Source organism: Heptranchias perlo, chromosome 30 (genome assembly GCF_035084215.1).
Source record: "Heptranchias perlo isolate sHepPer1 chromosome 30, sHepPer1.hap1, whole genome shotgun sequence".
NCBI classification, from domain to species: Eukaryota; Metazoa; Chordata; class Chondrichthyes; order Hexanchiformes; family Hexanchidae; genus Heptranchias; species Heptranchias perlo.
In genome coordinates this window covers 32,687,622-32,701,464 of record NC_090354.1, presented here as the reverse complement: position 1 = coordinate 32,701,464, position 13,843 = coordinate 32,687,622, and the positions used below count along the sequence as shown (strand labels likewise).

Sequence of the window (13,843 nt, the reverse complement as noted above, 5' to 3'; positions counted from 1 at the left end):
CCTCCTCACAAAACAACCCCCCTCACTCCCATACCTCCACACAAAACAACCCCCCTCACTCCCATACCTCCTCACAAAACAACCCCCCTCACTCCCATACCCCCTCACATTCCTGATATTTTATTCCTTCTTTTAATCCTAAGCGATTCACTCAGGTGATGGTCGGTTTTGTCTCCCTGTGTTGATTGGTCCCCATCATTCATCCATAGCAACATAATCGATCTGAAGATACAAAGACTGCTCGGTGGGACGAGACTCTTCAACGACTAATTACAACTAGTAAGATATTTATTTAACACTTGACACAAATGATGTGAAGCAGCAGTGAAGGCCTTTATAATCTGACTATCCGTAGCTTTACTTACAAACTGATGCCTGTCCCCGGGGAGAGTCGCTACATCACCCTTTAAATCTTCAACTCTGAACTCGTGCCCGTCCATCGCGGAGTCTGAATACACCACAGCGTCTTTGACAAAGATACTGACCGCCCGGCACACGAAGGAAGTGAAGAGATGTACATGGATGTAGTTCCTGGTACAGTGCAGGCGCCTGTGGTGGGAACAGAAGGGCCATGTGAGCAAACAGAGCCAGGGCGGGGGGGGAGGAGGGGCGGGGGGGGAGGGGGAGGGGCGGGGGGGGAGGAGGGGCGACAGGGGCCAGACTACAAATAATCACCTCATAATAAACACAAGAAAAACAATCAGTTTTCTCCTCATCTCTTGGGCCTCAATTTTAACTGCCCCCACCTGTCAGAAATCACTCCCGATACAGTGAAACCCCGATACAGTGAAACCCCGATACAGTAGGGGTCCAAGGCGTCGGGAGGAGGGACCGAATCTGTGATCGGGGGAGGGGTGAGTCTGTGATCAGCGGGGGGGTGGGGGGTGGGGGGATGAGTCTGTGATCGGGGGGGGACGAGTCTGTGATCGGGGCGGGGGGATGAGTCTGTGATTGGTGGGGGACGAGTCTGTGATCGGGGAGGGGAGTCTGTGATCGGGGAGGGGAGTCTGTGATCGGGGAGGGGAGTCTGTGATCGGGGAGGATAGATTCTGTGATCGGGGAGGGGAGTCTGTGATCGGGGAGGGGGGATGAGTCTGTGATCGGGGAGGGGAGTCTGTGATCGGGGAGGGGGGATGAGTCTGTGATCGGGGAGGGGAGATTCTGTGATCGGGGGGAGGGGAGTCTGTGATCGGGGAGGGGGGGAGAGTCTGTGATCGGGGGGAGGGGAGTCTGTGATCGGGATGGGGGGAGAGTCTGTGATCGGGGGGAGGGGAGTCTGTGATCGGGGAGGGGGGGAGAGTCTGTGATCGGGGGGAGGGGAGTCTGTGATCGGGATGGGGGGGAGAGTCTGTGATCGGGGAGGGGGGGAGGGGAGTCTGTGATCGGGGGGGGGGAGTCTGTGATCGGGGGGGGGGGGGGTAGAGTCTGTGATCGGGGAGGGGGGAGTCTGTGATCGGGGGGAGGGGAGTCTGTGATCGGGGGGAGGGGAGTCTGTGATCGGGGGGGGGAGTCTGTGATCGGGGGGGGGGAGAGTCTGTGATCGGGGGGAGGGGAGTCTGTGATCGGGGAGGGGGGGAGAGTCTGTGATCGGGGGGAGGGGAGTCTGTGATCGGGATGGGGGGAGAGTCTGTGATCGGGGAGGGGGGGAGGGGAGTCTGTGATCGGGGGGGGGAGTCTGTGATCGGGGGGGGGGGGTAGAGTCTGTGATCGGGGAGGGGGGAGTCTGTGATCGGGGGGAGGGGAGTCTGTGATCGGGGGGGGGAGTCTGTGATCGGGGAGGGGGGATAGAGTCTGTGATCGGGGGGAGGGGAGTCTGTGATCGGGGGGGGGGGGGAGAGTCTGTGATCGGGGAGGGGGGGGGTGAGAGGTGGTCAGCAGCAGTTTGTGGTTTTAATGTAAAGTTGGGAGGAGCTGGTGAGTATTTTTCACAAACTCACCTTTCTGTGCTGGCCTATGGGCTCCTTTCAGGACAACCCAATTTCGCACAGGGGGCCTCAAATAGCCATTAGGCCCCTTATTGGCATCTGCAGAGGGCCTAACACCTGTTTCAGGCGCGGGCCCTGGATGCTGATAATTTTGCCTCGACCAATATGGCGGGCAGTGCACCTCTGGCCCATAATGAGTGTGTGCTTCTTGCCCGCCATATTGGGGGCTTATGCGTCTGTTTAGTGCCTGAAAAACAGGTGCAGCACCATTGAATTTCTAGACCAATGAATCACTTCTGAAGTGCAGTCGTTGGTGTTAGTTAGGTAAATATTAATATATTAATGAGCATATTCTTACTTGAAGTAGCTGAGTATAGAGACAGCGCCTAAGAGAGAGACCAGCGAGATGGAGTAACCCACGGTGTACATCAGGTGGAGACGATCAAACACTTCCTGTGGGTAAAACAATCAGAGAAATGGGCAATCAACATTCTCAACCTGTGAGGGTCACCGAGCAGAGCGCAATTCCATCATTCCAGCTCAGTGTTAATCACCAACTCAAGGGCCACATCTCTGGTTCAAGGCCCAGCTCTCAGCAACGCCCCAACACAGGGGTATCTGCTCCCCCGATTCCCACACAGCGAACGGGCGCATAATAGAAGCCAGGCCCTTCCTCACAGGGGAAAAACTAAAGGCCCTGGTTTAGTTAGTAATTCTTGGTTAAGTTAATAAATCCTGTTTTAAGTCATAAATCTTGGTTTAGTTTATAAATTATGATTTAGTTAGTAACTCTTGGTTTAGTTAGTAACTCTTAGTTTAGTTAGTAACTTGGTTTAGTTCGTAACTTGGTTTTTTTTTGTGCTCTTTACCTTTTGGTGCTGGTGGTCGGGTATCAGGAACTTGGTGCACTCTGTGTAGTTTGCCCAGGTTCTGTTAATGCTGGGGACCAGCTCCCAGTCCCCATGTGCATCACACTTGCGATAGGCATGTCCTGTCGGAAGGAAGGTAACATTGACAGTTATTGCTGCTGTTCCTCGGCCCTCTGATTCCACCGGACAACCTCCAGAGCACCCGCAGATACCCTGTCCTTCGTACAGATCCTGGACCCACTCCCTCTCCACCACTGGCTCTATATCAGGCCACTGGATCCTGGATGCTCTAAGCTGATTCCGCGCTGTCTACTAGTTGACTTCATCCCATCACAGGACCTCAGACGTTAACTTTGGACTCTCCCATTCTATCTCCGCCCTTTCCTCTGTTTACAACCAGGACCTGTCTTTCCTAATCTCTGCCATGCCTAAGTAACCTGAATTCCCTCTGTGTTCACTTGTGTGTCTATTTTGCCAGCTGCTCCGCACCCGAGCCCATTGCTTTATCTCCCTTTTTATCCTCTTCTCCTGGGCCCTTCTCTCCTTTATCCTCCCCTTCCTCTCACCCATTCCTTTCATTTCTCCCCTCTCAGATACTTTGCCTCCCAATCCCTACCCTACCCCGTTCCTCTGCCTCCTCACTCTCCAGCCACAATTCCAGGTTTGATTTCTCCTTGATTAAGTCGCCAGCCTCCCTCTGTGCCTCTCTTGGCAATCTCCGAAGGGTCCATCGAGGCGCCCGTCTTTGCCTGCTTACAAGCAACACCCTGACTGCCTCATCCTCCTCTCTCGCTGAGCTTCCTGCCCAGCGTGCCCGCTTGGGACTAACTTCACCGCCCTCCTTGTCGTCCTGCCAACTCCACCCACCACTGTTGCCGAGGACTCTGCCAGCCGATCAATGATCACCGCCCCTCTCAAGAAAGTCCCTTCAATTGCAATGATGTCCTTGCCTTCCACGGCCTTGTTGTGGATGATTACATGAACATCCTGGCCTTTGACTGAAACTTTGCCCCTTGTCGAAGCCTCCCCGCCTGGCTATACTTCCAATAACCTGCCCCTCCCAAACCGCCAAGGTGGCAATGTGGCCCTTATCACCAAGTCACACCTTGCTCTCTCCCCCTACTCCTCCGACACCTCATAACATTGCCCACCTCCACCCCTACCTCAGCCCGTCTGCTGCTGTAATTTTCATCCTCCAGACTCAACTATTCCAGAGTTCTCCTGGCCGGCCTCCCATCCTAACCCTAACCCTAACCCTAACCCTAACCCTCTGTAAACTTCAGCTCATCCAAAACTCTGCTGCCCGTTTCCTAACTCGCACCAAGTCCTCGTTCAGCCATCACTCCTGTGCTCACTGACCTACATTGGCTCCTAGACCTCAAAGCCTCAAATTTAAAACTCTTGTATCCCTATCTCTGTAACCTCTTCCAGCCCTACAACAACCCCCCTCCCCGAACTATGCCTTTCTCCCACTCTGGCCTCTTGAGCAACCCACATTTCCTTCGCTCACAGTCAGTGTGACAGACAGCATGATTATAGTCATTGTGAGCACAGCCAGTTTGAGCAGTCAGTGTGAGCACAGTCAGTGTGAGAGAAAGCATGATTACTGTCAGTGTGAGCACAGCCAGTTTGAGTACAGTCAGTGTGAGCACAGTTAGTGTGAGAGGAAGCATGATTACTATCAGTGTGAGCATAGTTAGTGTGAGCAGAGTTAGTGTGAGCAGAGTCAGTGTGAGAGACAGCACAAGCACAGTCAGTGTGAGCATAGTTAGCGTGAGCAGAGTTAGTGTGAGCACAGTCAGTGTGAGAGACAGCACAAGCACAGTCAGTGTGAGCACAGTCAATGTGAGCACTGTCAGTGTGAGCACAGTCAATGTGAGCACTGTCAGTGTGAGCACAGTCAGGGTGAGCACTGTCAGTGTGAGTACAGTCAATGTGAGCACTGTCAGTGTGAGCACAGTCAGGGTGAGCAGACTCGAGTCAGTTACCAGTTACCTTTGTGGTTAAAATCATAAATGTATTCAGGACAGGAGACGGAGACGATGGCGCTGGGAGTGCCCACTGGCCAACACACGATGCCATCCCACTCAGACAGGCAACTGCCACCTGCAAAAACACAGAAACAACAAACCAAATGGGACATAAATCACCATAACTCAGACTGGGAATCGATTGAGCATCAGGTTAAATTCAACCCGAGGGGGAGGGGGCGGGGGCGGGGGTGGGGGCGGGGGCGGGGAGGAAGTTCGAGACATCAGCCTCAGTCAGGAGGAAGAGCAGAGACCACCAGGAGCCATGTGATTAATGCTGGAGAGACACCACCTGGAGCTGCCTCTCGAGAGATTGTTTCACATTAATAGGGGTAAATTCACCAACCCCACATCCCTAGCAGGGAACAGCCAGAGGGTCAAAGCCACAGCCGGTCTCCACCAACACTCCCTTAGACTTAGACTCCCTGCACACCAATCCACAGGCACTCCCTCCCCACCCCCCCCCCCCGCCTCCGGCAACCGTCTCATCCAATTCACAGAGACATTCCGGAAGCTCGGCACCATCCAGGACAAATCAGTCCACTTGATTGGCACCCCATCCATCATCCTTAAATATCCACTCCCTTCACCACCGGCACACCATGGCTGCAGTGTGTACCATCCACAGGATGCACTGCAGCAACTCGCCAAGGCTTCTTCGACAGCACCTCCCAAACCCGCGACCTCTACCACCTAGAAGGACAAGGGCAGCAGGCGCATGGGAACAACACCACCTGCACGTTCCCCTCCAAGTCACACACCATCCCGACTTGGAAATATATCGCCGTTCCTTCATTGTCGCTGGGTCAAAATCCTGGAACTCCCTTCCTAACAGCACTGTGGGAGAACCGTCACCACACGGACTGCAGCGGTTCAAGAAGGCGGCTCACCACCACCTTCTCAAGGGCAATTAGGGATGGGCAATAAATGCCGGCCTCGCCAGCGACGCCCACATCCTGAGAGTGAAAAGAAAGTTCACAAAGACCGACACTTCCCCCTACCATCTCACCAATTCAGAGAGACCCTCCCTCCCCAATCGATGCTGCAACATATCCTTTAATAATGTCTGCCTTAATTGTATCAACAAGCCTCCTTTGCAGCACCTTATTCCGTGCCTTTACGGAATCACCACCACCACCACCACCACCACCAACAACAACAACAACCACTTGCATTTATATGGCACCTATAACATAGTAAAAGGTTCCAAGGCTCTTCAAAGGAGCGATTTTCAAACAAAATTTGACACCGAGCCACCTAAGGAGATATTAGGACAGGTAACCAAAAGCTTGGTCAAAGCGGTAGGTTTAAGAAGCGTCTTAAAGGAGGAGAGAGAGGTAGAGAGGCAGAGAGGTTTAGGGAGGGAATTCCAGAGCATAGAGCCTGGGTAGCTCAAGGCACGGCCGCCAAAGGTGGAGCGATTAAAATCGGGGACGTGCAAGAGGCCAGAGGGCTGAAGGGCTGGAGGAGGTCATCACCTTCTCAAGGGCAATTAGGAATGGGCAATAGATGCTGGCCTTGCCAGCGATGCCCACATCCCATGAGTGAATAAAAAAAGAGATAGGGAGGGGCGAGGCCATGGAGGGATTTGAAAATAAGGATGAGAATTTTAAAATCGAGACGTCCCTGGACTGGGAGCCAATATAGATCAGAGCACAGGGGTGATGGGTGACTTGGTGCGAGTTAGGATACGGGCAGCAGAGTTTTGGTTGAGCTCAAGTTTATGGAGGGTGGAAGATGGGAGGCCGGCCAGGAGAGCATTGGAATAGTCGAGTCTGGAGGTAACAAAGGCATGGATGAGGGTTTCAGCAGCAGATGAGCTGAGGCAGGGGCGGAGATGGGCGATGTTACAGAGGTGGAAGTAGGCGGTCTTGGTGACGGAGTGGATTTGTGGTTGGAAGCTCAGCTCAGGGTCAAATAGGACGCCAAGGTTGTGAACGGTCTGGTTCAGCCTCAGCCAGTGGCCAGGGAGAGGGATGGAGTCCGTGGGTAGGGAAAGGAGTTTGTGGTGGGGACTGAAACAATGGTTTTGGTCTTCCCAATATTTAGTTGGGAAACATCCATCACATTTCCTTTACCAATACACTTCACCCGTTCCTCAGAACAGCTCTATTAAACGTCAGATCTGACTTGCAGTTTACAAATCCATGTTTCCTGTCCTTAATCAATCTACATCTTTCTAGAAGTTGTAAACAATTTTACAACACCAAGTTATAGTCCAACGATTTTATTTTTAATCCCACAAGCTTTCGGGGGCTTTCCCCTTCCTCAGACGGTGTGGAAATGACGTCATTTCCACACCGTCTGAGGAAGGGGAAAGCCTCCGAAAGCTTGTGGGATTAAAAATAAAATCGTTGGACTATAACTTGGTGTTGTAAAATTGTTTACAATTGTTAACCCCAGTCCATCACCGGCATCTCCACATCTTTCTAGAAGAGTATTTAATTTTATTCTGTACTAAGACCTCTAGAAGCTTACCCACTATCGATGTCTGATTGACTGGTCTACAGTTACCTGGTTTATCCCTTTTTGAACAGAGGTCTTACACGGGCAGTTCTCTGGTACAACTTCCACATGTTTGAAAAATTGTGGTCAGAACTTGTGCTATTTCTTCAGGCTTCTCAGCATTCTAGGATGCAGTCATCAGGGCCAGGGCCTTTCCACTGAGTTCCACCAACGTTTTCAATACTATTTCTGAATTTATTGTTCTATCTAATTACTCTACCTCCTCCTCTTGTATCTTTTCATTCCCACTACACTCCTGTAAAACCGAGGCACTGTGCTCATTTATTAACACCACTATCTATCCTCCACAAGATTTCCATTTCCATCTCTAATCAGCCCGCCCCGTCTATAAAATCCTTCACTATTTCCTTTGTTCCCTCCCAGTCTTTCTTCATATCTCCTCTCAGCCTTTCTAAACTTCTTTTCTTCCCCTTCTTTATTTACCATTTTTCTTTTATTCATTCATGGGATGTGGGCGTCGCTGGCAAGGCCAGCATTTATTGCCCATCCCTAATTGCCCTTGAGAAGGTGGTGGTGAGCCACCTTCTTGAACCGCTGCAGTCCGTGTGGTGACGGTTCTCCCACAGTGCTGTTAGGAAGGGAGTTCCAGGATTTTGACCCAGCGACGATGAAGGAACGGCCGATATATTTTCAAGTCAGGATGGTGTGTGACTTGGAGGGGAATGTGCAGGTGATGTTGTTCCCATGTGCCTGCTGCCCTTGTCCTTCTAGGTGGTAGAGGTTGTGGGTTTGGGAGGTGCTGTTGAAGAAGCCTTGGCGAGTTGCTGCAGTGCATCCTGTGGATGGTACACACTGCAGCCACAGTGCGCCGGTGGTGAAGAGAGTGAATGTTTAGGGTGGTGGATGGGGTGCCAATCAAGCGGGCTGCTTTGTTCTGGATGGTGTCGAGCTTCTTGAGTGTTGGAGCTGCACTCATCCAGGCAACTGGAGGGTATTCCATCACACTCCTGACTTGTGCCTTGTAGATGGTGGAAAGGCTTTGGGGAGTCAGGAGGTGAGTCACTCAGCGCAGAATACCCAGCCTCTGACCTGCTCTTGTAGCCACAGTATTTATGTGACTGGTCCAGTTGAGTTTCTGGTCAATGGTGACCCCCAGGATGTTGATGGTGGGGGATTCAGCGATGGTAATGCCATTGAATGTCAAGAGGAGGTGGTTAGACTCTCTCTTGTTGGAGATGGCCATTGCCTGGCACTTATCTGGCGCGAATGTTACTTGCCACTTATGAGCCCAAGCCTGGATGTTCTGCTATTTTCTTTTGTTATTAGTACAAGATCTGTTATCCGCCTCCTCTTTAATTCTCATTTTAGTTTCTCTACTTTCTAATGAGCTTCAGCTTTTGCTGCACTCCATTTACCCCTTGTGGGATTCGGTCTATACCCCAATCATCTCCTGTCTGAATCCTTCCCATTGTTGGTCGAAGGTTGTTTTTGTGACTGGAAGCCTGTGGCCAGTGGGGTACCACAGGGATCGGTGCTGGGGCCCTTGCTGTTTGTGGTCTACATTAATGACTTGGATATGAATGTAAAAGGTATGATCAGTAAGTTCGCTGATGATACAAAAATTGGTAGGGTGGTAAATAGCGAGGAGGATAGCCTCAGTCTGCAGGACGATATAGATGGGTTGGTCAGATGGGCGGAACAGTGGCAAATGGAATTTAACCCGGAAAAGTGCGAGGTGATGCACTTTGGAGGGACTAACAAGGCAAGGGAATACACAATGAATGGGAGGACCCTAGGCAAGACAGAGGGTCAGAGGGATCTTGGTGTGCAATTTCACAGATCCCTGAAGGCGGCGGAACAGGTAGATAAGGTGGTAAAGAAGGCATATGGGATACTTGCCTTTATTAGCCGAGGCATAGAATATAAGAGCAAGGAGGTTATGATGGAGCTGTATAAAACACTGGTTAGGCCACAGCTGGAGTACTGTGTGCAGTTCTGGTCGCCACACTACAGGAAGGATGTGATCGCTTTGGAAAGGGTTCAGAGGAGATTCACCAGGATGTTACCAGGGCTGGAGCGCTTCAGCTATGAAGAGAGACTGGGAAGATTGGGTTTGTTTTCCTTGGAGCAGAGGAGGCTGAGGGGGGACATGATTGAGGTGTACAAAATTATGAGGGGCACAGATAGGATGGATACTAAGGAGCTTTTTCCCTTCGTTGAGGGTTCTATAACAAGGGGACATAGATTCAAGGTAAAAGGCGGGAGGTTTAGAGGGGATTTGAGAAAGAACTTTTTCACCCAGAGGGTGGTTGGAGTCTGGAACTCACTGCCTGAAAGGGTTGTGGAGGCAGGAACCCTCACAACATTCAAGAAGCATTTGGATGAGCACTTGAAATGCCATAGCATACAAGGCTACGGACCAAATGCTGGAATATGGGATTAGAGTAGACAGGGCTGATGGCCGGCGCGGACACGATGGGCCGAAGGGCCTCTATCCGTACTATATGACTCTATGACTTTTATTTGCTAATTTTTCTTTCCAGTTTATCTGAGCTGGTTCTCTTTTTATCCCGTTGATATTGGCTGTTTTCCCCATTCAGACGCTGTCAGTGATTGGTGTTCATTTACCTGCTTTTTCTGCTGGTCCTGGTTTCAGATTTCTCTCACAATTTCGCTTTGCTTCAAACAACAGATAGATCTGCTCCTCTTTAGTGATGACATCATCAGCATCGACCTGTCAGTCAACAAGAAACAGCCTAGAAAATGAACTGAGCAAATTTCACCATTCCCCCATCCCCAATCTCTCACCCTTTTCCCCTGTCTCCACTCTCACCCTTTCCCCTTATCCCCAACCTCTCACCCGTTGCCCCTGTCCCTACTGGGGATGGGCTATAAATACTGGCCTTGCCAACGACGCCTACCTCCCAAAGAATGATTAAAAAGTAATATCTCATTCCTTTCCCCTTTCAACTGATCTCTCGCCCGTTTGTCCCTGGCCCAATCACACCCCTCTGCCCCTTCACTTCGCCCATCTCCGCCCCTGCCTCAGCCCATCTGATGCTTTGTTACCTATTCCAATGCTCTTCTAACTTGCACCCTCCGTAAACTTCAGCTCATCCAAAACTCTGCTGCCCATATCCTAAATCGCACCAAGTCCCATTCACCCATCACCCCTGTGCTCGCTGACCTACTTTGGCCCCCGGTCCAAAAGCGCCTTGATTTTAAAATTCTCATCCATGGCCTCCCCCTCCCTATCTTGTTTCCTCCTCCAGCCCTACAACCCTCTGAGATCTCAGCGCTCCTCCAATTCTGGCCTCTTGCGCATCCCCTGTTTCCTTCGCCCCACCATCACCGTGCCTTTAGCTGTCTAGGCCCTAAGCTCTGGAATTCCCTAAACCTCTCCCCCTCTCCACCTCTCTCTCCTCCTTTAAGACGTTGCTTAGAAGCTACCTCTTTGACCAAGCTTTTGGTCACCTGTCCAATATCTCATGTGGGTCAGTATCAAATTTTGTCTGATAACGCTCCTATAAAGCGCCTTGGGATGTTTTACTGCGTTAAAGGCACAAAATAAATGCACGTTGTTGTTGTTGTTGTTGTTCTGACCTCACCCTTTCCCCGTCACCTGATCTCTCAACCCTTTTCTGCTTCCCCATATCTCACACTTTGCCCCTGCCCCGAACCTCTCACCCTTTGCCCCTGCCCCTAACCTCTCACCCTTTGCCCCTGCCCCTAACCTCTCACCCTTTGCCCCTGCCCCGATATCCTAAGCAAATACAGAGCCTGGGGAAAGGGGGGGAGGAAAGAACAAAAGGGAAGGTCTGTGATAGGGTGGGGGGCAGGACTGGTCGGTTGACAAAAGGGAAGATGGTGCAAGACAAAAGGAGATGGTAATGGAACAAGTATAGAAACAAGAGATGGGTCCAGACGAGGTGTAAATAGCTGCAGAGTAGCAAAGGGGAGTGAAGCATGGAAAATCTGGTAAAGAGGAGAGGAGAAGGCTCCCCTGGTCCGGGAATGTGGCGGACAAAGGTGGGTAGACCCCAGGGGTACAGACCACCCACCCCCCACCCCAGGCCATGTACCAATAGGGGATTCCCACCCAAAACACCAGCCCACATCTCACCCCCCACCCCAGGCCATGTATCGATAGGGGATCTCCACCCCAAACACCAGCCCACCCCCACCCCGCCCACCCCAGGCCGTGTATCGATAGGGGATCCCCACCTCAAACACCAGCGCATTCCCACCCCGCCCACCCCAGGCTGTGTACCGATAGGGGATCCCCACCCCAAACACCAGCCCACACCTCCCCCACTCCCAGTGGCTCTTGTACTGCCCTCCTCCATTACCAGCACCTGCTGTCCGAAAAAATGGGAGCAGTAACTAAGGTCTAGAGTTGATAAAGTCAATGTTAAGGCCAGAGGCTGTAAAGTACCTCGTAGAAAGATGAGGTGCTGTTCCTCGAGCTTGCGTTGAGCTTCAATGGAACAGTGTAGGAAGCCGAGGACAGAGAGGTTTATTAAAGGTTCACAGTCCTGTCCCAGTCACTCAACCGTCTCATCAGAGAGTGGTGTGGGCAAGTTTGTGATAATAGTGAATCGTTTCTGAGCCCTTTTGTTGAATAACCTAGGCTGACACTCTAGTGCTGTACTGAGGGGGTCCTGCAAAGTTAGAGGTGCCATCCTTTGGATGAGACATTAAACATGTCTGCTTGTGCCTGTGGCCATTGGATTATTTGAAAAGGAACAATGTATCTCACTCAAGCAACACCACCAAAAATAGATTAACTGGGCACAGCTGTTTGTTGGGGCTTACTGTACGCAAATCGGCTGTGGTGTTTGCCTACAAAACAACAGTGACTACACTTCAAAAGTACTTTATTGGCTGTGAAGCACTTGAGATGTTCTGAGGATGTGAAAGGCGCTATATAAATCTTTCTTTAGCTGTGAGCGGTAATATTAAATAATCATCGCAGGCTCTATAGCCCTCTCTGTGCTCAGTCGCACCCAGACTCAAAGGTCAAATTCACAACTCACAGTAATCTGTGAGAGGGAGGAATATAAAATCTCAATGGGTGGGGAGTGAGTTCTTGTTTTATCAAAACACATCTTAAAACCTTCATCCAAGTCTTTGTTATCTCCAGGCTTGACTATTCCAATGCTCTCCTGGCCGGTTTCCCATCCTCCACCCATCGCAAACTTCAGCTTATCCAGAGCTCTGCTGCCCGCATCCTAACTCACTCACCCATCAGCTCATCTACATTGGCTCTCAGATCCCAACGCCTTGCTTTTAAAATTCAAATCCTTGTGTTTATATCCCTCCATGGCCTCGCCCCTCCCTATCTCTGTAACCTCCTCCAGCCCTACAACTGCCCCCCCACCCACAGAATTCTTTGTTCCTCCAATTCTGGCCTCTTGTGGATACCGTCTCCCTTCGTCCCACCATTGGCGGCCGTGCCTTCAATTGTCTAGGGCCCGCGACCTGGAATTCCGTCTTTAAATCTTTCCACCTCTCCACCTCTTGTCCCTCCTTTAAGACGCTCCTTAAAGCCCACTTCTTTTTGTCTGATTACGCCTCTGTGAAGCATCTTGGGACGTATTTCAGGCACTCTATAGGTGTAAGTTGTTGCTATTGTTGTGGGGCTGAGGACAGTGACCAAGGACAACCAAAAAATTGACCAAAAGGGAGAAAATAGAATATGTGAGTAAACTAGCAAGAAATATAAAAACAGATTGTAAGAGCTTCTACAAGTATGTAAAAAGGAAGAGAGTAGCAAAAGTAAATTTTGGTCCCTTAGAGGCTGAGACAGGAGAAATTATAATGGGGAATCAGGAAATGGCAGATGCGTTAAACAAATATTTTGTATCTGTCTTCACAGTAGAAGACACAAAAAACAATAGTGGGGAACCAAGGGTCTAATGAGAGTGAGGAATTTAAAACAATTAATATCACCAGAGAAAAAGTACTGGACAAACTAATGGCTGACAAAAGCCAATAAATCCCCTGAACCTGATGGCCTACATCCTAGGGTTCTAAAAGAGGTGGCTGCAGAGATAGTGGATGCATTGGTTATGATCTTCCAAAATTCTCTAGATTCTGGAGCGGTACCAGCGGATTGGAAAGTAGCAAATGTAACCCCGCTATTCAAGAAGGGAGAGTGAGAGAAAACAGGGAACTACAGGCCAATTAGCCTGACACGGTTGTCAGGAAAATGCTGGAATCCATTATTAAGGAAGTGGTAACAGGGCACTTAGAAAATCATAATATGATTAGGCAGAGTCAACATGGTATTATGCAAGTGAAATCATGTTTGACAAATTTATTAGAGTTTTTTGAGGATGGAACTGGCAGGGTAGATCAAGGGGAACCAGTGGATGTATATTTGGACTTTCAAAAGGCATTCGATAAGGTGCCTCATAAAAGGTTGTTGCACAAGAAAAGGGCTCATGGGATTGCGGGTAATACATTAGCATGGATAGAGGATTGGTTAAAGAACAGAAAACAGAGAGTAGGGATAAACGGGTCATTTTCAGGTTGGCAGGCTGTAACTAGT

General features: G+C 50.4%; 1 protein-coding gene across 1 annotated transcript in view; it reads right to left on the bottom strand.

Moving 5' to 3' along the window:
• LOC137300196 (parathyroid hormone/parathyroid hormone-related peptide receptor-like) overlaps window positions 1-13,257 on the bottom strand; it is a gene marked incomplete at its 5' end in the record, with an annotated part of 69,644 nt that extends 56,387 nt beyond the window's left edge. The window contains 6 exons of the mRNA XM_067969277.1: window positions 366-549; window positions 2,284-2,378; window positions 2,795-2,916; window positions 4,790-4,900; window positions 9,919-10,024; window positions 13,243-13,257. Of these exons, the coding sequence (XP_067825378.1) occupies window positions 366-549; window positions 2,284-2,378; window positions 2,795-2,916; window positions 4,790-4,900; window positions 9,919-10,024; window positions 13,243-13,257 (633 nt within the window). The remainder of the gene's footprint in view (window positions 1-365; window positions 550-2,283; window positions 2,379-2,794; window positions 2,917-4,789; window positions 4,901-9,918; window positions 10,025-13,242) is intronic.
• Window positions 13,258-13,843: the final 586 nt, after the last annotated feature.